At 51.5% G+C, this 24830-nt stretch overlaps 1 protein-coding gene across 3 annotated transcripts; it reads right to left on the minus strand.

Annotated features, from left to right (window-relative positions):
- Window positions 1-3000: 3000 nt before the first annotated feature.
- Window positions 3001-24282, minus strand: TOM1 (target of myb1 membrane trafficking protein). 3 transcript variants are annotated; one of them, XM_056339865.1, is made up of 16 exons: window positions 24136-24282; window positions 16608-16692; window positions 14843-14921; window positions 14548-14697; window positions 14301-14435; window positions 13894-14040; window positions 12774-12890; window positions 12186-12319; window positions 11479-11512; window positions 10794-10899; window positions 9649-9769; window positions 7164-7239; window positions 6657-6719; window positions 4894-4953; window positions 4513-4549; window positions 3001-4408 (listed from the first exon to the last, which is right to left on the minus strand). In XM_056339865.1, exons 1-16 carry the CDS (start codon window positions 24185-24187, stop codon window positions 4260-4262), a joined length of 1545 nt encoding a protein of 514 aa, XP_056195840.1. In that variant the 5' UTR covers window positions 24188-24282; the 3' UTR covers window positions 3001-4259. The 3 variants fall into 3 exon arrangements, with proteins under 3 accessions (XP_056195840.1, XP_056195841.1, XP_056195842.1); XM_056339866.1 differs by lacking the exon at window positions 6657-6719; XM_056339867.1 differs by lacking the exons at window positions 3001-4408; window positions 4513-4549; window positions 4894-4953; window positions 6657-6719; window positions 7164-7239 and adding an exon at window positions 7246-8311.
- Window positions 24283-24830: the final 548 nt, after the last annotated feature.

The following is a 24830-nucleotide window of genomic DNA, read 5'->3' on the forward strand; positions in this document are numbered from 1 at the left end:
CACGCTGGGCTAATGGTTGCAGCATAATACTTAGAATAAGGAAAAACTTTGTTTTGTTTCCAGTGGCTGCAGAACCTGCTAAGCTGGTCACTGGGAAGGAAGAGGTTGTCCTCTGTGTTGGTGGAGCTCAGGCTGGGTGTGCAAGGGACCACAGCCATCTGGTGGTCAGAGTGAGCAGGCGGTGTTATTTCTTTTTAAAATAGCAACATTAGAAAACAGTTTTAAAAAGGGAAAGGCATTTAAAGGAATTCTTTGTAGTGGTGTCATTTTATTTTTTCGCAATCATAAAGCAGTTTTTGACAAGGCAAAACACCTGGCCTCTACTTAAAACAATCCCTTGCAGACCTGGCAGGTTTATTTTCCAAGTTCCTCCTCAAAAGAAACCTTGCAAAATTACTCAAGCTATTACTGGTATAATCTATAACAAGTACAACAGTACTAATTTGGGCGTGAAATCTTTCCATGTTCCCATTCTTCATATTTTCAGTTGCTTGAAAAAAAGATACGTCATCCCTGTAGGATAAATCTCTGCGCTGGTGGGCCGCAGTGAAGAGCACTGTGACCATGGTGGGCTGCGTGGCGGGGAGGGGACAGGCTTGCCCAGAGGGCCACGACCAGCACCCTGAACTTCCACCTGTTGGTCATTGCTTCAGACTCACCCCACTTGGCAGTCACTAAAACCCCTTCCCACCTGTTTGTGCTGTGACGGAAATAGCCGCGAGCTGATTCCCCTGTGCTCAAGTCTTTCTTGGGGACGGTCCCCTCTCAGCTTTGCGAGCTCCTGTGCAGGCTGTCTGGGGAGGAAGAAAACAAGGTGAGGGTGGAGAAGGGGTCCTTACCCTGAGGTGGGCTCAGGGCATCCCAGGGGCAGCAAGGAGGAGCTTGAGCTCCCCATGTTTGGGGTACACATTCGAAGATGGCTTCATTTCTCTTTCAAGGAAAGCCGTGGGTATGCACCAAGGGAGCTGGAGGCACCGAGAGCTTTAAGCACCTGCTGAGGCATGAACCAGTGTTCAAAACATCACCAGTGTGAACAGGCTGGGGTCCTTTGCAAGTGCTGCCTGGACACCAGAAGCCCTCCCTTTCTGGCAGAGCCAGGCAGCCTGCGTGCAGGCACTGGCAAGAGGCCTTGGGCATCAGGCCCCTGGCTCTGGAGACCCTTCTGGTCCCACAACTGCAAACCCACCAGCCTGGGCTCCATTGTGCCATTGTGCCTCCGCTCTTGCTTCCTCCCCTGCAGGTGCTCCAGGAGGGGAAGCTCAGCATTTGGCCCCTTTGCCTTTCCTCCTTGTCCTGTTTTTCTGTTGAGACTCGCAGGAGGGGAGCTGCAGGGGCTCTCAGACCCTCATGCCTCAGCTCAGAGCCCTGTCTCGCAGGAGGGACCTGCCCTTGCGGGTCTGCAGCACCGGAGGGGTTGGGGGGTTGGGGGGTACTGCGCTGGCCTGTCACTCATGGGCCCGCATGGTCCTTTGACTTGGAGTGTCCTCCTGTGAGCCACAGGCCTAGCACAGAGCCTTTGGTGCAAGCTCTGCGTGCTCCGGCTGGGGTGGGGGGGGAGATGCTCTGCAGGGAGCCGTGTTTGGTTCTGGGCTTGCTACAGCAGTGACAGCAGCGGCCAGATCCAGAGCTGCGTGGGCAAATCTAGCCTCTCCACCCGGGTTTCACTTCTAGCATCTGCTGGGACAGGGATGCTTTGGAGATTAAAAACACAAAAAGGCTATTTCAGGAAGCCACGGGTGTGATAAAAATGGACTGGTGACAGAGGTCTGCAGCTGTGCCACTCCTCAGCGCTTACCCACGTTTGCTGCATGAAACCCTCATGCAGTCAGTAAGGCAGAAACCTGCTGCTCTTAGGCTGTGCTTTCCGGAGGGGAAGTGCTAAGCATGCTTCGTTTGATCAAAGCCCTTCTTAGGCGAGGAGCATGGGGTCCTGTGGGGTGGTGAAGTCCTGCTGCGGAACTGGCTGCAGCAGGGGCGAGTAGCTCAGAGATGGAAGCCACAACCTCCAGCTTCAGGCAGCCTCTAGCAGAGCCACTCCTGGACTCATCAGCAAGATGGGGCAGGGTGGGCAGCTTTCAGGCTCGCTAGGCTGGCCTCTCCCCTGCCCACCAACTCCGTAAGACAGTATGTGCACTCTGGTTTAAGGACAGCTGCTGAAAGAGGGTTACATTAAATATATAATACCATCTGGTTAAGAAAGGAGGGGGAGTCTCCCCTAGTTCCTCCCAGAGGCACTGGGAATGCAATGGTGATTCATTTTTCCAAGGGACACTGTCCAAGGATAGTATCTGCTGTCTGTCTTGGAAAGCTGAGGAAGACACAAAGCCTCCTCGTGTCCCACGATTGCTTACAGGGGAGGAAAGCCAGCACCGGCTGCCACCAGCTGCAGACCAGCTTCGCTCACAGCTCTTACCCTCAAGCCTCTGCCCCAGCTTGGTACATCTGAGACGGCAGTGCAGGCACTGGAAGAGGAAGGTGCTGAGGTCTGGACAACTTCAGCCAATTTAACTCCTTCCTACAAATCTAGGGCTGAAAGGACACTTTCGACCTGATCAACCCTCCTTTTAAGAATCCCTCCCCCTGCTCCCGCTTGGCTGGACACCGGGGGTGGTGGCATGGGGACAACTGAGGACAGGACATCCCATGGATACCAGAGCACCCTTTTGTAGCAACTGTATTTCTTGCATGTCTTGAAGAGATTTATGGGCTGCGAGGTGGGTATCGAGAGCTGGTCACAAGGTAGAGAGGGAAAGGAGAGTAGGTAGCTCACCCTCTCGCTATTTTGAGATGGGGTGTAGTCACCTCCCCAGAAGACTGTGCCAAAAAGCAGCGAGCACCTGCCTTGGCTTGCAGCACCCTCAGCCCCATGCCGTGCCCCACCTCAGCACCACAGCGCCCTTGCCTTTTTTTGGAAAGCAAATGTGGCTGCATGGTTGCACACCTCTTCTCCCCGCCAGGGTCCTCCCCTCCCCACGCCAGCACTGACAGCGCACACATATCTTCAAGGGAGGCTCAAGACTTTGCTCCTTTAATGTGCAATAAAAAAAGGCAACTCTCCCACACTCCGCAAGAAATCCCATGAGCAGGAGCCCCAGGCTTGGCACCCTCCTCCCTGGCTGCCTTTTACAACTGGGTAGTGCATGCAGTTTGCTCAAAAGGGTTTTTCTCTCCATGTGCAAAGGAGCTCCTGGCTGCTGCAGGGCTGCTTTGCTGGCACGAGATGACTGATGTCTCACTTCACCTCTGTGGTCACCAGCTGAACAAGCTACCCCAGCAACAGCACGTTCTCTCTGGTATAACAGTGCTGGTGGCCTCCTGCTTTAGGGAACGCAGCTCTTTGGCCCCAGCACACACAGCTACCCTGAGGGAGTCCATAGCATTGGCCTGATCAGAGACTCCCCACACCGCGGCACAATGTGGTGGAAGGCATCGGTGGAAGTGAGGGGGAGGTGGGACTGCATCAGGAAAAGACAGGAGAAAAGTATAATAATGGGAGAATTAAATTAACTGCAGAGTTTGCTGAAGGCACATCCTACCCCACAGCAGACAGCGCCTTCAGCCTGGGGTGCTGCTCACAGCTCAAGCCCTGTGTGCAGCCGAGGGCTTTGGTAACTGGCTGTCCTGCAAAAGAAATATTTGGGCTGTGGGTAGGATTCTGGATAAACTGATGAGAAGGGGAGGAAAGGAAGAGGAAAAGAAATGGTTGTGAGTGGGAAAGTGTTGCATACCACAAGCACTTGTGCGAGAGACTAGAGCAACTGGGCCCCTCTACCATTAGTGTTCCTCCTCTGTGACCTCTAATGCTTCACATCCCCATGCTTCCCAGTCTAACACTGGCAGTCAGAGGGCTGGAGATCCATTCCAGGGATGGGGTGAGGAGAGGCAGGCAGGAATGATTTCAGCAGCAGACTGCAGCCTCTCCTGCTTCTTGGGCAAGATTTCTTAACTACCTCACTGGAGAGGAGGATGGGGAGCTTCTTCCACTTTGCCCACACTGTCCCCCCCAAGAAAAGCCCACTGAACTCCCACATTCCCTAGCAGCTTTAAAAAACCCCTTCACAAGTCTATTGTGTAACATCCCTAAACACAACAAAGATTATCTAAAATCTGAAAGCAGCTTAAAAATAAAAACAACTCAAAGGGAAAACAGGAAAAGAGTGGAGGAAGGGGACAGAGTCCTTCCTCTGCTGGCCCCTGGTCGGAGGCAAGCAAAACAGCACACACAGCCTCTTGCTCCACACCACACCAGTCCATAGCATTCACAAGGCAAACATAGTGTCATCTTCCTTTGCTTGCTTCTGATGATGGCTGGCAGCAGGAGGGGAGATGGACGTCCCTGCTGAGGAGCTGGATAAAGTGGGTAGTCGGTCTGCAACTTTTGCTCGCTCTTCCAGAAACTTGTCGAATTCTGGGGCAAGAGAAGAGCAGAGCATTAGCAAGGAGGGAGGTCTGTGAAAGAGCCAAGGAGTTGCCAGGACCAGCTGGAGAAAGGGGTTGCTTGGCAAGTCTTACCTTCGCTGGTGACACCTTTTGCATCCTCTGACTCTCCCTAGGGAAGGAGAAGGGCATGGTTAGAAGCAAGGTAGACAAAGGCATCTCCACAGATGTGATTCTTCGTCTGCACAGAGACAGGATAGCACTCCCCTTAACTCCGCAGTACAGACATGTTAGAATGGTCCTGAGCCTCAGTTCGTTAGTTACGCCTCCCAGAAGGCTGACCATACTGCTGTGGTATCCCAAACCCTGTGTTCTTGGCTTTTCCTCCCCTGCTCCCTCCAAGCAGCCTGTGCCACATATTCAGCAGTGCCAGCGCTATTGTACACTGCCTAAAATCCAGCCCTGCAGACAACTCTGGCAGGACTGCTGGCTCCAGGGAAGCAGCTCCTCACATACCACATCTGTAGAGAGCCACTTTTCTATGTCTTCCATGAAATTGGCTTGGGGAACTGGCACCTAAAACAGAAGGAAAAAGAGTGATGAGGCCAAGAAAAAGAGAGGACGTTGCAGGAAATCCACTCTGCAAAAAGAAAGCGCAACCCAAAAGCTAACCCTGTTGCTCCGCTGTTCTGTCAGCTCAGGCCCTTCCAAATCCAGCCAGTGCCACTGCAGAGCTCTCCCAGCTACCGGTGCCACCGCTCACCTGCTTCCTCTGCCCCATCCACAGCCAGACATGCACAGTTTCCAGGATACAGGCTATCAAAAGCATCTGGGGTTTAGTGGTTGGCTTTGGGGTATTAGGACTGTACCAGGCTTTCCATTTTGGTGGACCCACTAGGTGGAAGTTGGCTGCTTGTATTAGGCAGCCAGAGAACAAGAGACAAGCTTCTCTCCAAACCTCTTCCCTTCTGCAGACAAGTGACAGTCTGATGTCAAAGTCTGTGATGCTGAAGACATTGGACATGTCAGGTTTGGCACCACATTAAGGGGGAAAGACACCTCCCAAGAAGTGATTCCCTGGTATGATCATGGAGCACAGCAGGATTTGGCATCACACCAAACTAAAGAAACAGACCCATCAGAGAGAAGGTCTTCTGCAATTTAAGTAAATTTTACTTCCACTCGGGACAAGTCTAGCTCAGAAGACTTCACGTCCCTGGCCAATTTAAGTAGCAAAGAGACATCTTCCTAGCAGATGGAGAAAACTTGGAAGGAAACCAAGTCTGATTCCAAACCCCAGATCCTTTTCTCCAATCATGAGCTCCTGAACAAAGCTGAGCAAGGAGCAGCCCTTGCTAGAGGCTCCACAAGCAGAAGCGCAAGAGAGTATTTGTGGGAACTTACTATTAGTCTCCTAGTATGTATAGCTCTACTTGCTCCCAGGAAACCAGCAAGACCAAGAAAAAGAGCAATTCCTTCTTACCAAGGACAGGCAGATTTCCCCAAACCAGGTACTAAGTGCAAATAGTTACCACAGCTGACAGGTGGATGAACAGGGATGGAAGAGGATGTATGGGACTAGGGAAGTTTCAAAGTGAACTGGCTTTGTCTACCCAGAGAGGAACTCTTTGGGGTAGAAGGGCATTCAAGCTAACTGGACAGCATGTGGGGAAACTTCCTAGAGCAGACATCAGTTTGGGCAGTGCCCATTTCAGGAAGACAGGCTAACAAGCCTAACTAAGACCTGGGAGCCTGTCAAAGCCTCAGTGTGCTTGAGGGGATGTAATTGCAGGAATTCCTGCTGCCAAAAGACCAAATTCAACAGCTGGAAGGGTCAAACACTTTATCTAGAGAAGGAGGTCTTGAATAGGGTAAAAGCCCAAATGTGTTTTCCTCCAAATGGGGCAGCTCATGCTGAGCAGGAGAGGCTGCAGGGGGAATGAATAGCAGGAGTCTTCCTCATGATGCCACCAGCCAGTGCCTCTGCCCCAGACACCCACTCCAAAACAGGCCATCCTCTAGCTCAGAGTGGCACATGCTCTCGTGGCCTCAGAGCAACTTGGATTTTTTCCTACAGACATGTTTACTTGAGGAAGGACTGATACACTGCCTGCTTCCTTCCCAACCCTGGTCTCCACTACTGGCCCAGATCAAGGTTGCTTCATTTGAGTTTGCAGTCTCTGCTGATGTCTGCTGTACACCCTCATGTGCTGTGCCAGAGCCACTTCTAGTTCAGCAGCCCCAGCCTCCCCCTCCCTGCTGGCACTCCACGATCTCACCATTCCTTGCCGCATCATCCACTTAGTCAGCTGGGCTCCATCACTAGACGCACCAGGCTCCCCCTGGTCAAGAGAGAGTCTGCACTGAAAACTGCTATCGCAGAGGGCGAGGGAGAGGGGAGGCAGTGGGTTTAGGGTCGGGGAAAGGACACGTAAGTACTGGTGGCCTAATTCTCTGATTGCAGAGAGAAGGCAACTGGACTTGGGGAATCCTGCTGAAGACAAATAAAACATACATTTCCAGGTGGAAATTTCCCTGTAGATATATGGAGGCCATCCTGTTACTGACTGAGTCAGCCCCAGACTTTCCATAGTTCCCCACCTCTGCGGTTTAAAGGATGAGGTATATAGCCCAGGTAGGAAACACAGGTTGGTAGAGACCAGGAGTTATCATCAGTCATGTTAAATACTTGATTTTTCCCAAACAGACAACACAATTGTTGCATCGGTAAGCAAAGAGGATACTCTTATTCCTGCTGATACACTTTAAGCTCTGTGGCCACTCACCGTTCCTGTGTTCTGCTGCCGGGCATCCAGGGCACCAGCAAGTCCTTTGGAGGCTTGGGGATCTTCATACTTTACCCTGAAAGCATGAAGTTAGATAACACACAGGCTGATGAGATGCCCGAGAGTGAAAAGCAGAACTCCTAAACACATATTCTGTGCTTCTGACTGCACAACTTCTCATCTCTTGTTCTGCTTCCAAGAGCTTCTAGGTGTGCAAACCCCCTACTAAAGGTGTAGCCCATCACCAAACAGACTAATCTACTCACTGCAAGATCACTGTGGGATACCACAGGACAGCCCAGGCAGACAACAGGCGGATGACATGGCATCGTATGAAAACAACCATACAAGAGACTAAAACACAGACTTACAGAGCTAGGTGCAGCAACCACAACACTCATCTTCTCTGGGGCTGATTATAGAAGAGAGATAACTAACACAGACTGACCGGAAGATTACAGCTACTTCAGAAAGGATTTGAGCAACAAGCCTCTATATACTCATCTACCTTCACAGACACAAACACAGCTCAAAAACATCTCTTTAACTGATACAACTCAAGAATTGATGGTGGCAGAGATTCACTGGTCTGTGCTACATAGGAGGTGAGACTGGATGATCAGAAGAGCCTAGTGTTGCTTCAAGGTCTCCAGATGTACCATTACAGCAACCTTTTTCTACACATATACACATCTCACCCATAATCTCCCTCATCCCATTTCTCTGCCCCATCTAGCCTGCTACCACACATCACCATTTGATCCATGCAGAGCAGGGAAAACAGTCCATCCATGCTGGGAGAATGAAGCCTCTCCTAGAAACTCTCCGCAAGTCTCCTCTCCAGCTGCGCCCAGGCCCCTTTTTGCAGACCCAGCAGACCATCAAGTGGAGCTGTTTTTGTTGAGAGCCAGGGGCTTGGGCCACCGGCGCTCAAACTTGTCGAAGAAGTGCTCATCAGTGAAGGGGCCGCTGTGGACAATGGCATCAAGGATGAAGTACAACGCTGCTATCATGCCACTGATGAGGAAGAACGGCAGGAAAGGCTTGAGATGTTTCAAGCACTGCTTCGCCGAGATGCACATGAAGCATGGGGGGGTCAGGAACAAACCCCAGTGGCCTTGCCTGTGTCTCCTGCCAGCACGTCCTGTCTGGGAACAGCAGAGCAATGGGTCTGTTCAGATGGAGGGAGACACTGAGAGCTGAGGTTGGTGAGTGAAATGTGAAGCCTGAGCCAGTGAGAGTAGAAGCTACCTGGCAGGAGTGCAAGTGCAGGCAGATGGAGGGCAGTGAGAAATAAATAGAAGATGTCTTGTTACTTGTGCAGAGATCATAAGCCTCAGCCTGTTAAGGATTGCGCCACAGCGGAGAGGATACGATTCCATGCCTGTCCAGATCTCCCCCAGCCTTAAGCACTCAGCACATACCAGTGGCTCGGATTTCAGCCCCACACTGGGTGCTGCCAGCACCACTGTTTTTGTCCTGGCCTGCCTCTGTCCTCAGGCAGCACACCCCACAGTAGAAGTGGTGGGGAAACCCACGGACAAAACACATGAAGTTGTGTGTAGGCCATGGGTTTCCCCACTACTTTTACCAGAAGCAGTCTGAGGCAGAGGAATGAAAGGAGACATCCTTAAGAGACCTAAACTTGCCACTGCGCAGCTGCAGAACAAGGCACTCCCGTGGATGGACATCAGGACCACAGGTCTTTGAGGGCTGAAGGCAGTCATGTGCCTGGGGGCTCTGCTGTTTGGTAACTGATGGAGAGCAGTGGATGACTCTGACAGGCAAAACAGCATGAGATGAGCCTCAGTCTCTTAAGCCAAAGGGATCTGGTCAGCACAGCTCTTGTCAGCTCCTCCCAGAACAAGGATTCAGGAATCCATTTTTTGCAGTAGGGAAGAGATCTCTTCAGTTCAGCCAGTACTACGGAGACCCAACTCTTAGTGCTTTACACCAGGAGGTCTCAAACACACTGTGGAGGTAGAAACATCAGGCCCACTGACCAACAGAGAAGTTGAGGCACAGAGCAGTGCCCTGCCTTGCAAGCCACAACTGACTGCATGCTTCCTGCACTCCAGTTCAATACTCTGTCCATTAGGCTGTAACGATATTCAGCAGTTCCCAAATTCAACATCACCTCAGTCAGGGCACATGAGTTCAGAGACAGACAAGGAAACTCAGCCAGTCCCACTCCACACCTTCATCTCCAGACACTGAGTCTCCCCAGCACATGCAGCACTGCAGTCCCCACACGCAGAGACCACTCCATCTCCCCACACCCAGGAGGACACTGTGAAAGGGGGACGACGGCAGCAGGGAGAGGGACTGGGAACACAGAGGCCGTCCTACAAACACTGTGTGTCAGAAGAGTGCATTTTCCGCTGTCTCCCAAGAACTGCTGCTGGTTGGGGTCACAGCCCCAGTTGCCTGAGCCCTCCCCCTTTGCAAGAAGGCAGGACAGGATAGAGTGGGCTGATACACTCACTCTCTGCGCTGCTCAGCCAGTGAGCTGCCTCGGGTCAGCGCAAACATGTCAAACTCTTCTTCCAGCTTGCCAGAGGTATCGAGGGAGTGCAGCCCCGCGCTTATGCTGCTCGAGCCCAGGTCTGTGGGAGAGAGAGCAGGGTGAGCAGGCAGCACAGAGCAGTAAACAGAGGGCTGTGGGCTTGGAGGGTGCTAGGTGGAAAGCTAGCATCAGGACAGGCTAAACTGCTCTAGGCCCGCTCCTCTATCCTGCCCCTCAGCTGCAGCGCCGGCTGTGTGTGTGTGCAGTGCCGTGGGTGAAGTAACAGAAGCAGTTTCTTTGCCTGCTCAGCAGATATTTTTAGCTCAGTCTCAGGCAGCATCATCATCAATTTACTGCATTTAGGCTAAATGTTCCTGACCATTTAAGACAACTCAGAGGGAATTGCCTCATAACCTGTGGAAGAGGAAGGATAACCTGTGCTTCTGGGCAAGCACCTCTGAGACAGATGAGTAGATTTTCATGACTCAGGCATCATCTGGCAAACCCTGACTTGAAAAATATCTCACCTGGCTTGTCTGTAAAAACAGTCTTGCCATTTTTCTGTAGCTGCATCCATGCTGTACTGAATGTGCTCACAGCTAGCAAGAGGTTCAGGGAGTGCTATGCAGGTTGTCAGTATGTTTTGAGGAGCCCTCAGGACCTCTCAGGCTTTCTGAGTAAACGACCTGTCAAATCTTGGGTCCTGAACCCAAGATGCTCACGGATGCCTTTGCAGCACAACTCAGCTGCTTTTCTTCTCCCAGACCTCAGTGGTCAGTCTGACACCACACAGCAAGAGAGGCAACTGCACTGCTGCTAGGCACTGCAGAAGGAGCAACTTTCTCCCCTCCCCTCCCCTCCGCCTATTGCTGAGGTCCTTCTTAAGTCACGTCCAGCTTGTGCACAACTTGAGGTGTGGATGCTGAGACATATGCTTGTGTGCCTTGGGGCACACACAAGTTTCTTCATGAGTTTATTAGTTGACCATACACCCTATTTATCTAGGTTACTTTACAAATGTGACTAAATATTTTTGGGAAGTGATTCAAAGGCATTCTTAGGAATCAAGGATTCCCAGAGCAGCACAGTAGAAGGACTGAGGGGTAAACTGCATGGCAACATACTCATTTCAGCCAGCTGAGAGGAAAGGTTGTTGGTGACTTCAGGCTGTCTCACTGCAGGAGTACTGGTTCCCAGGTCAATCAAGCTGTTCTCTGCCTCATTTGGTGCCTTTGGAGAAAAAAAAGGGAAAAATGATGGAGTTTTGGAAGCTCAAACACTCTGACCCCACAACTGTAGCTATTAACACTGAAGAGGGAAGCCTTTCTGTACCCATTGAAAAGTATCAGCTGTGAAGCCCCTCCTTGTGAGAAGGAGGACAGTGATCAGAGAACTGGCTGGGAATAGTGTTGCAGGGCAGAATACGCCTTGGTAGCCAGCCTCTCAGCTCCGCTGGATGTCAGCAAGTAGGGTAGGTACTGGCTCAGAGGACAGGGCAGTGCTCAGAGGACAAAAGGAGACTCATATGGGAACTGGTCCTCTCAGTGTTCATTACTAGGAAACCGTAACTACTCCTGGTCTGCTCTTGTTCTTCGGGTGAGAAGAAGGCTCCCACTGGCAGGGAGGGAGAGGCTAGCAGTGAGAACTGGAGTGTCCTCCACACCAGTGCAGCTGGTGCAGCTGGGCTGTGAGAGCAAAGCCTACACCTTGTAAGTGGGGCAGATTGAACCTCTCTCCAATTTAGCAGGGCACTGCTGGACCTGCAGGATGCAGAACAAGCTGCACAGAGGGGCAGTTGCTCCAACTTACCTTAACAGGCTGTCCTGTCCGAAGACGCTCAAACCTACAAGGAAGATGACAGGATGCGTTTCAGTAGTGTGTGCTTATTCACCCATAGCCCAAGAGATTTCTTACAACGCTTGGTGCACACTGCCCTTTCCGACATACTAGGAAAGGGGGACCATGGCTCAGGACCCAATTCTTGCTCAAGACCGAAGACACTGTGACAAAGCCCACAGAACTGATGTCTCCTGAGAGGTGGTGAGAGGAAGCTTCTTGTGATCCTCCACAACTACTTCTAACCAAAATGGTTCAAACCCAGTTCTTCATACAGACACAGGGACTAAATTCTCCAGACTTCATCCTAGCTTAAGAGGTGGGTTTGATGGAATGGAAGAAAAAAGAAAGGGGTGCTGATCCCACCTGGGCAAGTCCTCTCTGTCCCTCTCTACCTCAGAGCTAGAAAACCAGCTCTTCCTATGCAGTTCCTTCCTTCTTCTTCTAGGTTATTGCACAGGGACATCTTTATATTCTATCAGTAACTTAAACAGCAGCTTTGAAGGGACAGGAATAAATCAGCGAAAACTGAGCACTGGCTTTGTTCTCAAAGATGGATGATACAGGCTGATACATCTTGAGTATTATATTTATGGGAAAATCAAAAGGGTTGCATAGAAAGTCTCCAAGGGACTGTAAACTTGTGGAAAAGCAGGGCAGAGAATTGAGGAGAGAGGTACCTTTCATGGCGCAGAAACACATTGTTGAGGTTGTCATTGACGAGGAGCAGCTCCTCGGTGAGTTGCTCATGGAGGACATGGGGAATTAGCTCCAGCACACGCTGCTGCATGGCTCTGCATGTCCGATTCAGCTCCTACTCACAGCAAGGAAAAGTTACCACAAAGGTCAGGCTAAGGCTGAGCTCTCACAGATTTGGAAGTTTCACTGGGACAGACAGACCCCAGAGGCAACTGGGATCTATCAGCAAGGGCTGATGGGCAACAGATACCAGTGTGAGAGGTAAGCTGAGTCTGAGTTTTACAGACAGTAATTGTATACCTCTTGTGTAACACATAACCCAGAAAGAAAGGCTCTCAGGGACTACAAGTTCCCATCTGAGATGATTCCAGCCTCAATAGTGCAACTTTCCTTGGCCTGTGGAAAACTCCACTTTCCCTGTGTGTCCCTTATCCTACCACTCCCTGGCAAATCCCACACTAAACTGTCCAGTTGTTCCCCACGCCTGGCATGTGTCATATCTCAGTCCATCAAGTCACTGCTAAATCAAGCTGCATGTGCCAGCCCTCCACCCTGCCAGTGTTCCTTACTTGCAGCAGCTCCAGGTCAGAAGGCTCAGCCTGGGATGGCACCAGCTCTGTCAACATCTCTGACATGACCTTCATGTTCCCATTCACCACTTCCAGCTCACTGCGCAGCTTCCCAATCTGCAAAAGGGAGGGGAAGTGACAGCTCCACCTGGGAAGACTGGGGAGATAGCTGAGGTAACTCTGTGTGTGTGTTCATAGAGCCAAAGGGTATGGCCACTGGGGAGCTCACTTGTCACCACTCAGTCTAGCTCCCAGGAGCTCCCAGCAGAAGAAAGCTCCATTACTTGCCATCAAGTTCATTTTCTGGTAATATATGCCAGGGCCTCATCTAGGATCTCTGGCCACTAGCCTAGCCTTGTTTTTTAATAGCCAGCACAGGCTGCTGTTATGATTCAAATCTCTCATCAGCTAGCAGGTCCTGTGTGGCAGCCACTCAAATAATTTCATTTCCAAAGCAGTGTAAGAGGGGGAAAAAAATTAATTCCCATTCAAAAGGTGAGCCTCAGTTAATTGCGCAGTTGAAGCTTTTTACCTCTGGTTTCAAAAGCTACTAATAAGCCTCTTGAGGACAGTTTGTACCCTCTGCTCTGCAAGGGGATGCAACATACCGACAGCTGGAGATTTGGTGCTGAACATGGTGTCATATGAAGTCAGGGTGAGGAAGGAGAAAGAGGATGGGGAAACAAGTGAGAAAGCCCTGGTCTTTGGAAACTGCATAGCCAGACATGGTTGATTCATATAAAGCCAGAAGTGAGGCAAGATAAAGAAAGATGTTGAGGCGGCACCTACTGAGCAAGCTTTTGCTGTACTGCGCTACAAAGACCTCACTCAAAACCTGTGTCTCAGTTCCCCACTTCCCTATAGCCAGGGCATCTTCCCTCTACCTGCAAGCAGCCCTGTCTTAGGAAAACATAACTGCTCTGTATTTGTGGTATTCCAGCTCACCACTGTGACCACAACGGAGCTCTGGGGAGCTCTCAAGGGACTATGCTTTAAGGAACAGCTCCTTGAGGACAGAGGCTGGGGAAGGACGAGGACAGCAGCACCAGAACAGTGTTTGTGAAACAGTCCCCAAACGCAGGGAGAGTCAGCAGCATCACTGGGCTCGTGTCCAACTCACCTGCTCTGGTGTGGGTGTGATGGGCGTCTCACTGGGTGTGCCTCTCCCAGTGGGCAGGGTGACAGGGTGGAGGATGGACTCTATCTGCTGAGGGGAGTTGACCACAGGTGAGTTCTGTCCGGACTGGGAGTCAGAGCTATACACAGTCTACAGACAGAGGTGGGAAAAGTGATGGAGAGGAGACGTTAGACACTCACAGCTGACAGAGAAGTACAATTAGGAGATAAATGTTGATGTCAAGTCCCCACCTGCTTTCAACAGCTTTCTTAGCAAAGAGGCTGTCCTGGAGCTTCTTGCTCCACGAAAGCCCTCTAAGTACAAGCTAGAGTTCCTGAAGTTCCCTCATAGCTCCAGAACAGCAACTGCCCAACACCCTTCTCTTCAGCAATGCTCCCATACTCCCATACCCTCTGTGGTGTGTGGATGGGTGACAGCATGTCCAGATCAGTCATGGGGAACTCCAGGCCCTTCCGTCTCAGGTCTTCATAGACAGCAACAACACCAGTCAAGTCTGGTGAGCTGCGGAAGGCATCTGCCCAGGACTAGGGAGAAGGAGACAGTACAGCCCATCATCATTTACAGTAGTCTTCTGTACAAACACCTGAAGACACGCACTCTCTGAAGAGGTGCAGATGCTCATGCTTCTTGGCTCACCTGGATGAGGGTCAGCACCTTGTCATGCACTATGGCAGGTGGATTGTTCTTTGGCAGGATTGTTCTCACCAGGACACCTTCTACAAAGTCCTGGCTGGACACAAGGACATGGAATCGATGGCCGCAGTTTTTGACGCATGTCTCCAGGACCTTCAAAGGCAATAATGCATTAGCTATAGCCTTCTCTGCCTACATGTGTTTGCCTTGTTGGCTTTAGGTACCCCCGCCTTTTCAGCCAGGGACTCAGCTTTACAGCAGGATATCACAGTGCTGAGAAAGAGCCCTGACCACTCACCGTCAAAGCCAGCATAACTTCATGGAAGTTCTTATTCCCTACAATTCTCTTCTTAATGGCTCGGAAAGCATCTTTGGGCCTGCAGGGGAAATCAGATGAAGAAAGATCATCAGAAGATTGAGACCCACATACAGAGAGGCAAAGCAAAACAGCCACTGGCTCTGGATGCCTCATACTCAGCAGGTGACCTTCCCCACCACAGTTTCAGGACAGCTTGGAGCAATGACTGGGAAAATAGCTTCTGCCTGTGGTTCTGCAAGAGAAGCAGGGTCCTGCTAAAGTGTACTGTTACTGAAACTGGAGGCCTCTGTGTCGATGTCTGCAACAACTCAAGGTGTAAAGGACACAACAGAGAGCAGAGTAAAAGCAATGCTAGAAACGCACTACTTGGGGCAGAACAACATGCCATGGCAGAGAGACTGAAAAGAAGGAGAACACAAAAAAGCTTGGCATGGGTTAGAAACAGGAAGGAGTGAGCTGCAGCAATCCCCGTGTTGCTCAGAGAGAAGCTGTTTAACAACATTTCCCTGGAGGAAAGAAGGCTAAAAAGCAGCAGGGTAGATGCAGTGGCAAAATCTTGCATATATTGCAGGTGTGCAAGACAGCAGCAGTATAGCAGGGTCTCTTTAATCCTTCTCAGAGGGGAGAAGCACTGCAGTCTCAGCCCACTGTGGTCTTGTGAGAGGGCAGAAATGAACCAACATGCTCTGGCGGAGCACGGGAAGAGAGGCTGGGCTGGAAGAGCAGCAGCATTGGAGGAGAAGAGCGTGGTGGAGACACAGAGGCAATGAGGTATTGGCCTGCGGGGCAGCATGGCTGCAATGGATGGGCATTAGCAGGGCAGTGGCAGAGCCCATCATGTCAAGAGGGTACAGCTGTGTTATCAGCTGCTCAGAATTGAAACAGCAAGTGGCCACAGCTTGGGCCTGAGAACTGTGGACAGACGGGCGTATTTGCACTGTGGGGATAGCATGGGAAAAGACTGGTGACAGATTTGTGAGTAGAGATGTTTGACTTTGTTTTCATACAACTGTGAAGCTGAAAACTGGGCTTGCTAATCCTCTGTCAGCACCACTGTGGGGTAGGACAGCAGGAGCGAAACCTACAATTTTTAATCCATGTAGCACCTTCCTTTTTACATGCTGCTCTTGACATCTCCACTGTGAGAAGGAGCAGTCCCCCTTGAATTCACTGGCAAACCCCCAGAGTTAACAAGTCTGGCAGATCTCTGAACATCTCCCTGCAGGGAGAGGGAGACGAGGGCTCCCCCACCTACTTTGCACATGTCTGAGTGACTGTACATGAAAATACCTGAGAAGTGAACCCCCAGCAGGACCTGCACATTCAGAGGACTGAATACAGCCTGAGATTTTCCTCTCTTCTCAGTCACCAGCCTGCAGATTTTCACATTCCCAGAAGAGAGAAACAGAGGGGTATGAAGGAGGAATAAATTGAAGTGGAAGAATTGCAAATATGCCTCTGGGAGATGGGAGGCAGCCTGGCTTGAATTGAGGTTTCTCTGGGGACCTCGAAGGCCTGTTTGATGGCTCTCGGTGCTCACAAAGATTACAGGGAAGCATCTAACAGATGCTCTGACAGCCTTGCTGTGTCTCTTGGCCTCCTAGCAGAATGCCATCCCAGGGAGTGTTGGGAAGCCTAGCTTATTACCTCCACCAGTGCATGCTACCGCTGGAGTCTAGGGATATAGTGTTACAGTGTCTGCTGGGACCTGCTGCTGGATGTGTACCCATGCCAGCTCCCTTACCCTTCTTCAGTCTCGTTAATGATGTCGCAGATCTCCATGTTCAGAGCCCAGTCCTCGCTCTGCAGGGATCCATCGGTAGCTCTCTCTGGAAAACAGCAACCAAGACAGAGCAAGGCTAAGAGCAGCCCTGGCACTTTCATGGGCTGCTGTTCAGCCGTCACAACACCCCAGAGCTCAGCCTCCTCCCTCTCCGTGGCTTCCAGCACCACAAGCAAGGAGGCAAAACTAGGCGTAAAGTCCAGGTCCCCAAGTACTCCCACTAGGTGTCACCACCGCAAAGCACATGGCTGGCCGGCGTTGGGACGGGTGGATGCTCAACTTCGCCCATGCCACATAGCTACCAACACACAAACACACACCGCCTGATCTCTGGTGTTCTGCACATGAGGGGAGGGGGCTCGGCATGACTTCAGCTCCTCAGCTGGAGAGAAGGGGGCTTATTTGCTTTGCTGCTGGAGGGCCAGAAACCGGGAGTTTGGTCTGCTCACACTGGCACGGATCGATGGCACCACTCTTGGTTTGCACCATATCAAGGAGACAAAAGAATCAACTCCCTTCTTTTTACACAGGCCTTACATAAACAAAGACACAAACATAAACACCCAAAGCAGGGCGCTCTCCTGTTTAAGGTTTACACCTCTCCCTGAACTTCTGGCCTCTGGGGAGTATGGACAGAAGTGGACTGCAGGCTGAAGTTGAAGCAGTATTGTTTCAGCTTTGTGTCCCCTTTAATTAGGAATTCCTCAGTCAGCCTTGATGTTATTCAAGGCAGAGATTTAGGAAATGAGCAGCTATTACTGAGAGCACCAGTGTCTCCACCCTATAATCAGCCAGTCTTGGTCCTAGCCATGCTGACTGACCGATGCCTTCAGGGACACCACCAGCCGCAGGGGGGGAAAGAAAACCACCAGCGGGGCAGGCAGGCCCAGGCACTCTCCAGATCACAACGAAACACAGAGACAGCAGATGGCAAGCAGAGGACAAGAACCATCTTCCCCAGCTCTCCCATCATATAAAACGCCTGACTTAGCACCGGGGCAAGAGAATTAAAACTAGCCAGACCGGTTTAGCACCTACCAGGTACTCTTCAGGAGAGCCCAGACTCAACAAGGTACTTAGAGAAGTGCCTGCATTTACAAAACTGCTGTTCCTGCAAAATCTGGAGCTGGGCCTTGCCAGCTACCCCTTTGTAGAGGCCCTTCCTCCACAGAGCTGCTTTATTCTGCTTTTGACCCAGCAGCTAATGATGCCTCTGTGGGAATGGAATGAAATGGCCATTCACGAAGGAACAGGATAGGGCTGTAACACAGGCAAAATAAGATTTTTAAACTCCTGCTTGGGTAAACACATCCATCATGGTTTGGGATGCCTTGTTTTTAAGGGCCAGGCAGAGAGCTATTCACAGCACCGTGCAATGCAGCCTCTTACACACGTGTCCCTCCCACAGATTACACACCACAGCACTAAGCTACCTGTCCGCATCTTACTGCAATCCAGCCACCACCTTTTCTGTTGACTGCAGAATGTATTGATGACACTGTGATTACACTGATACACTGTGGCCACAGCCAGACTGCAGAGGGCAAACTGAGGGAGTGGCAGAACTTCCTGATGCTCTTCCACCTTTCTGAAGATCTCGCTACTACTATAAAATCCTGAAGGCCCCCGGATTCAGGTGAACTCTTTGTCACTTTGTGTACTGATTTTATATAGGAACCCTGGTCTCTTGCAGATCTAAGCTTCCTCAGTGGGGCACAGGAGGTAGCATCACATTGGGTGGTGTGGTGGAGAATATATCCAGGGCAGTGGGATGCAGGGATGCGTGTCTGGTGCACCAGGGCATACACCAGTGAATGGGTGAAGCTGTAGTAATACATGGGAGAAAATGTTTTCCATTAGGGCTCCTTTGGGATCAGGACTTGGTATAGTGGCAGAGGTCCAGGTTCTCTCCTGCTCTGGGACACCACATGGCCAGCCTTGCTGGCAGGCAGATTGCAGCTCAGCTCAGTCTGATGGATTTGGCATACATGGTCAGAAAGCCACCCTTCACTTGCACTTTCCTCCAGCATCCCCCACTCATGACACACCTTGGTTTGAACTCCAGCATAGCCAGAAGTTTCTCCATACAGTTTGCTGCCTCTGGCAGTGAAGCACCCAAATCAATCATACAGGGGTTACTCTACTGAAAGGAAATCCACATCCACTCTTCTTATCCCTGAAGGAAAACACTGTACATGGAAGTAAAAAAACCACAACCAAGGAACAGGGCTGAGCCTGCTGGGAAGCCCTGAGCTACAGAAGAAACCAAGGATGAAACAAAAACTGCCTTAAACCCTCAAGTCCTTGCTGTTCAAGTCTCCCCAACCCTCCTCGTACTCATTTTCACTGTACATAAACACAAACTGAGTCTGCAAACACCCTTCCCTCACTTCCCTATGTTTGGTGGCACTCTGTAACCACCACCATCCCTTTTCCTCCAAACATCCCAATCCTGCCAAGGTCAGACAGCAGGTTTGCTTTTCAGACAGGAATGTGAACAAACTGTGCATGCTCCTTCACCTGGCTGGCCACTTACAGAAAAATGGGGCTTCCTCCAAAGTGACACACACTGCCCCACTGTTACCCCACAACGCTGTGGTCAGCCTGCTACCGTCACCCCTGTTCATACTGGCTGACCAAAAGCAGCAGGAAAGCAGCAAACCTGCCATAAATGCAACGTAGGCTCAAAAAAGACAAAGTTCGAAGAGCAGTGTTAGAGCATATGGAAAACAGGAAAGTGACCATGAGGCATTTCCAAGGACAAAGCACCTGAATTTACCCAGTACAGATTAAGGCCTTGGGAGAGCTGGAGCTAATGCCCTTTTAATCCTCCTTGCTTGCTTCCAAGCTCTAATGGACTGTCCAAGACTTGTGGGATATGTTGGAGCTTTCTCTGAAATCCTGAACTTTATCCTTTTACTAAAGCCTGCAGAAGAGAAGGAAACAAAGTCTATTCATTAGTCACATGAAGGATCAGGGTGGCTGGCCTTGTTTCACGAGCTGTAATTAGCACATGAGCTGTCTGCCCCTCATGAAATGTGAGCCGGGGATGGCCGGGTGGAGCGATAAGCCCCTAAAAACAGCAAGCACAGGAGGCAGGGCACAACCCCCTGCCCAGCGCTCTGCCTGGTGGGGCTCATCAGGCAGCATCCACTTCTGCTGGCTAAGGAGCTGAGCCTGACCTGCCACGGAGAATCCTCCCCAGCAAAGTTTATCGGCGGGCACATGAATGCCGTCTCCCTCCAAGACTGAAACCAACAGAATGTACAGGAGGCTGTTCACAGGGCCGCTTCAAAACCACATTGTTTTGGCAGCCAGTCCCGCTCTCCGGGTGTGACAGCATTGGGGTTTGTCTGATTCCAGTCTGCTGCTTCACAAATTGCTTGGACTGACCCAGAACCACTGAAGAATGTGGTACGGGTTGATTTAAAGCATTGAGACTTTTCCTGCCTGGCATTTGATGCGCTCCTGCTGAGTTCAACTGGCTTATAAAAATTATCTAGAATCATCAGATAAGAAAGAACTCTAAGCACGGCATAACTGACACAACAGAGCTTCGTGCTATCAGTGAATTTCACAGCTTTGCTTCTTTTCAAGTTTATTGTCTCTGCTTTCGTGGCAGGGGAGAGCCCGCTGCGGGGCTGGCAATCTCACCCGGCCATCCCTGCAGCAGCACACCAGCAACACAGCCAACAGCATGGGGAAGTACAGGAGCTGGGGACAAAAGATAACTGTGCGAGCTCCTGTCTCCTTTGCTCCCTGTCGCTGAAGCACCCATAACCAGACAGGTGCTGTTCAGAAACCCCTCGCCTGTGACATACTCTGCCATATCTCATCAGAGACTGTGTGCCTCTCCTCCAAGTCAAGCCCTTAAAACCAGAGCTCCCTACAGTGCTTAGTCTCGCTGGCTTTAAATTCCTTAGCAAAGCATCAAGCACCTTCTCACCCGTTTCAACAGATGTTTGAGGGCACCACCATTGTGTTGCACGAGACAGCACAGGTTCAGCAGAAGGCAACACAACAGTCCTTTCCCCTAAGCTCCCTTCAATTCATAACCCCCTGGCCCAAATCAGCATCCTGTACAATGTCTCCTTGCTAAGCCTCCTGCTTTCGCTTCCCTGGGGGAAACCAGCACCAGCTCAGTCAGGACTCCACAGTTCAGCTGCACTGCTCCTCCGAAGACGGACAACACACTTTCTAGAGAGAACAGAGATATGGTCCAAACCTAATTCAAGGATGCTGATCGACACACGCCTGTACTGACATAATGCTGTGGGTATTTGGGTCTCTGAATTTCTCCTGCTCCTTCCCTGTGAATCAGCTTGAACCCTTAGGGATCAAACAACTCTTCCACTGCTGCCTTCGCCTCCAGACAGAGTGGGCACAGAAGGCAAGGCAACACTTTTTTGAGAAGCACTACCTTGGAGGGACCCATCTGACTCTTACAGGAGACTGTTACCCACAACAGCTGGTAACTGCTGCCCACCAGTTCCTAAGGTCCTAACTCACAGAGGGGTGCAGGGATACCTGCAAAGTGGGATCCAAGTGGCTGTGGGGATTTTTCTGCATATTGTGTTGTACCTGCTCTCCTTCCTCACCCATGAGCCCCTTACTTGCTACCTCTTTACAGTCGGCACTTTTCCTGGCTCTCATGCTTAAACCAACCTCTAACCATAAAAAAATCCTCTTCATCTCTGTGCTACACTGTTACTTCTCTCCCTTGCCCGCCCTCACTCACTGAAATAACCGGGCTCTGTCCCTTTCAGTATTGCTGTAATTACTAGTTATTCCAGACTTCCAGGATCAGGAGAGAGCATTGGTGGTTTCTTCTCCCTTCTCTCACTCAGAGCACATCCTTGAATTTAGATTTTCCATTTTGAAGTTTCTCTTAGCTCCTACATGGAGGCGCAGCGGATTTCCCTTTTGAGGGGGGAATCCAAACTACAATGCTTCAGCACTCTGGAGATTTTCCCACTGGGTTAAAAAAAAAAACAACAACCCCCCCCAAAAAAACCCAAACAAACCCAACCAACAAAACCCCTGAAGAAGCCGGTATTCATCTTACTTGGGAAAAGACACCATGGTCCAAAACCAGGACAGAGGCAACTTTTGTGACTAAATCTCAAGACTGGAAGTAAAAAGCTAGAAAACCTACTCCTTTGCAATTGACTCATTCTGTGACAGATGACCGACACTATCTGAGCATTGGTTTCCTTGTCAGCAAAATAAATGGGACTTACTAGATTAACATTATTGAAGGAATTTGAGAAAGTTGCTGCAGTGTGCCACAGAGGATTTTTTTTCATTCCTTAGCCTTCATCTAAAGCTATTTTAGACTTTGTAAGCTGTATCAGGTAGACATGACTTTGCTCAAGTAATTTACAAAGGCACAGTATTAGCTTTCTGCAGACAGCCCAAAGCAGCAGCGCTATACAGGTTTGGAGATCAGGCTCATGGGTTCAACGTGCAGCTGCCACAGACCTACCAAACAAGTTTGGGTAAGTCATGTTCGCGTCTCAAATTAAACAGAGATGATAGCACTTATCCATGTCCCCAGGAAGTTGATAAGCAATGTTCAAAAGCAGAAAACATTCGTATTTTCAGCCACCAGGCCTTTCAAGTTCTCCACACTGAGTTCCCTTCTCATATGCTGCAGTTCCTCCACCCCTTTGGACTCCCATAACCCCAGTCAACCCCAGTCATTAAGATCTCTAATATCACACCTCTGGTACTAAGGACTCTAAACTCTAAACTCCTGTTTGACAGCACTCTTGAAATACAGTTTTCCTCCTCTTTGTTGTTGGATTGTTGCTTGAAAAACCCTTCTTTAATTGAAGCAAAGCCCAGAGGGACCCCACTTACAATCTGGCTACTATACTGATCAGAAGATCCAGAGGGCAAGAAGTGATCTGTAACATCTAAAGATAACTTCAGATTGCCTCTACCCAAACACAAAACCGAATCTGATGCACTCACTGAGGGAATCAAAGAGCATTCATTCTGGAAAGGGCAGGAGATGGCTTCTCTTGGGAAGTGTGATGGAACATGTGATATTCATGGGGGGAAACTGTCAAATATCATCTGAAGTTTTTTGTTACAGAAAACTTTCCCGGTCATCCTTCTCCCACTTTGCTGTGTGCATCTCACCTATCTCACCCAACACTAGAGTGGGACACCGCAGTGCCCCTGACTCACATCATTCAGACAGTGCTTTGGGTAGCCTCTAAACTAAGCAGCGTTTATAAAAGCATTACCTAAAGCAGCTGCTTGCTCCCTTCCCAGCCACAGCAGCCTATTCATCCATGCTGCGCTATTCACCAAAACCTACTGAATCAATGACCAGATGTTTACAGCAAATAACCAAGGTCTGCACAAGTGACAAAAAGCAAGACTGAGCAAGTGCATCAACTTACAAATGGCTGTTGCACGAGCTGGAGAGTTTAAACAGGCAACATCCATCACAACTTGAAGGCACTTAAGACAATACAACATGGGAAGAAAATAACCTTTATTCTAAGTATTTTAAAGAACTGCATCTGTTTTCAGACCAGTGTAGCTGTTAATGGTCTTGTTCTTTCTAACTGTAGCATCTCTTTGCTCAGTTTCTGAAGGCTACATCCTTCTGTGCTCATCTAGCTGACCTGAACACAGGGACTAAGCCAGACTGTGTGTCTTCGGGCCTGCAAGGTCACAGAGCTGACGCTACACTCCTGCCCGTGATTCCACTGCCGGGGCTGGTACTCGGCCCTGTGAGGGAGCCTGTGGCGTAGTTGGGGGCTGCTCTCCACAGAGCCAGGGCACAGCCTTGCCAGGCCCTACTTGTCCCAGACCTCTGTGCTGGGAAATCCACAGGGGCCAGCCACCCCCAGAGTGCTCATCCTTCACGTGGGGAACGCTGATCCGACTAGCTGTGCCACAGCACCCTGGAGCCAGGCCAGCCTGAAGCCCCCTGTCCCCCCGCAGCCTCCAGCTCAGCGACGGCTGCCCCCACCGCCCTGTCACCTCAGGGCCAGCGCAGCCCCTAACTGCCAAGCGTGCCGCCCAGCCAAGCAGCAGCTCCCGCGGTACCCCCCGGCAGCACCTCGCCCCTCTCACGAAGCCCCCAGAGAGGTGCAGGCGGGAATGGCCCCGAGCCAATCACGGGCCTCGGCTCTATCGGGGGGCGTGGTTCAAGCTACCGGTCTGCGTCCCCTTTAAGTGAGGAAACTTCGCCTCGCCACCTCAAGACCCCCTCGCGCCCGGATTGGCTGGCGGGTCCGACGACGGAGCCGCCACGGGCTGCGCGTCCACTACTGGTCGGCAACGCCCGTCAGTCGGAGCGGAGCTCTCCCCTGATTGGTCGATGCCCTCTCCGTCCCGCCGCGAAGGCGGGGGCCGACGCTTCTCGGAGGAAGGGGTCCGGCGGGCGGGCGAGCGCCCCCGGGGACGCGGGGGAGGGCGACCGAGCGGGCTGGGAGGGGCGGGGGGGGCGCGCGGCCGCGGGGCTCACCGATGCGCTGCCCCACGGGGGAGCTGAAGGGGTTCCCCAGGAGAAAGTCCATCGCCGCCGCGCCGCGATCAGCTGACGCCGCCGCCGCCGCCGCCGCTCACGTGACCCGCGCGCCAGGCCGGGGCGGGCCCCCGCCGGGCCCCGCTGTGACGCCACCGCCGCCGCGCGGGAGGGGCGCCCGGCCCCGCCGCGGGGCTGAGGCACGGAGCTGCGCGGGGCCGGCCCCGGCCCGCAGGAGCCGAGAGGCTCCCGGCCCCGAGAGCCGCCACCGCTCCCCGCAACACCGCGCTGCGCTTCAGCCCGTGCAGAAAAACCGCGCGCTGCAGCTTCGCCCAGATACGCGACAGCCTGTCGCGATAGATTTTCAGTTCCCCGTAAGCCCGTGTCGGTGCGGACTCGTAGGGAGCGGGGGTACCAGCTGCGCGGCCGGGCACCGCGTTCTGCGACGCCCTCCCGGCCTCAGCCGTGGCTGCCATCCACTAACGCTGACCCGCGACATGCGGACGTCAGTAACCACCGCAAATCACGATGGACCCCCCAGCCTTGCCCCCAGTCCCAGGTACTGTTCTCCCCCAGGTGCCACGAACCTGAACGGGTGAGGCAGCAGGGAAAAGCCCCGATGCCATCTGCGGTGCTCGGTGGCAGGTCCCCCCTTCGGAGAGGTCCCCAAACGGTCAGTGCCCCTTACAGCGACA

The sequence above is a fragment of the Falco biarmicus genome, chromosome 5, assembly GCF_023638135.1.
Source record: "Falco biarmicus isolate bFalBia1 chromosome 5, bFalBia1.pri, whole genome shotgun sequence".
Classification (NCBI taxonomy): domain Eukaryota; kingdom Metazoa; phylum Chordata; class Aves; order Falconiformes; family Falconidae; genus Falco; species Falco biarmicus.

Bases quoted from the DNA above. Each gene is read 5' to 3' on its own strand.
- TOM1 (XM_056339865.1), bottom strand. From the start codon at position 24,187: ATGGACTTTCTCCTGGGGAACCCCTTCAGCTCCCCCGTGGGGCAGCGC. The intron at 14,436-14,547 runs GTGAGCCAAGAA...CCTTCTCCCTAG, and splicing joins AGGTGCTGACCCTCATCCAG to TCCTGGGCAGATGCCTTCCG. The intron at 12,891-13,893 runs GTGAGTTGGACA...TCCCTTTTGCAG, and splicing joins TCACACCCACACCAGAGCAG to ATTGGGAAGCTGCGCAGTGA.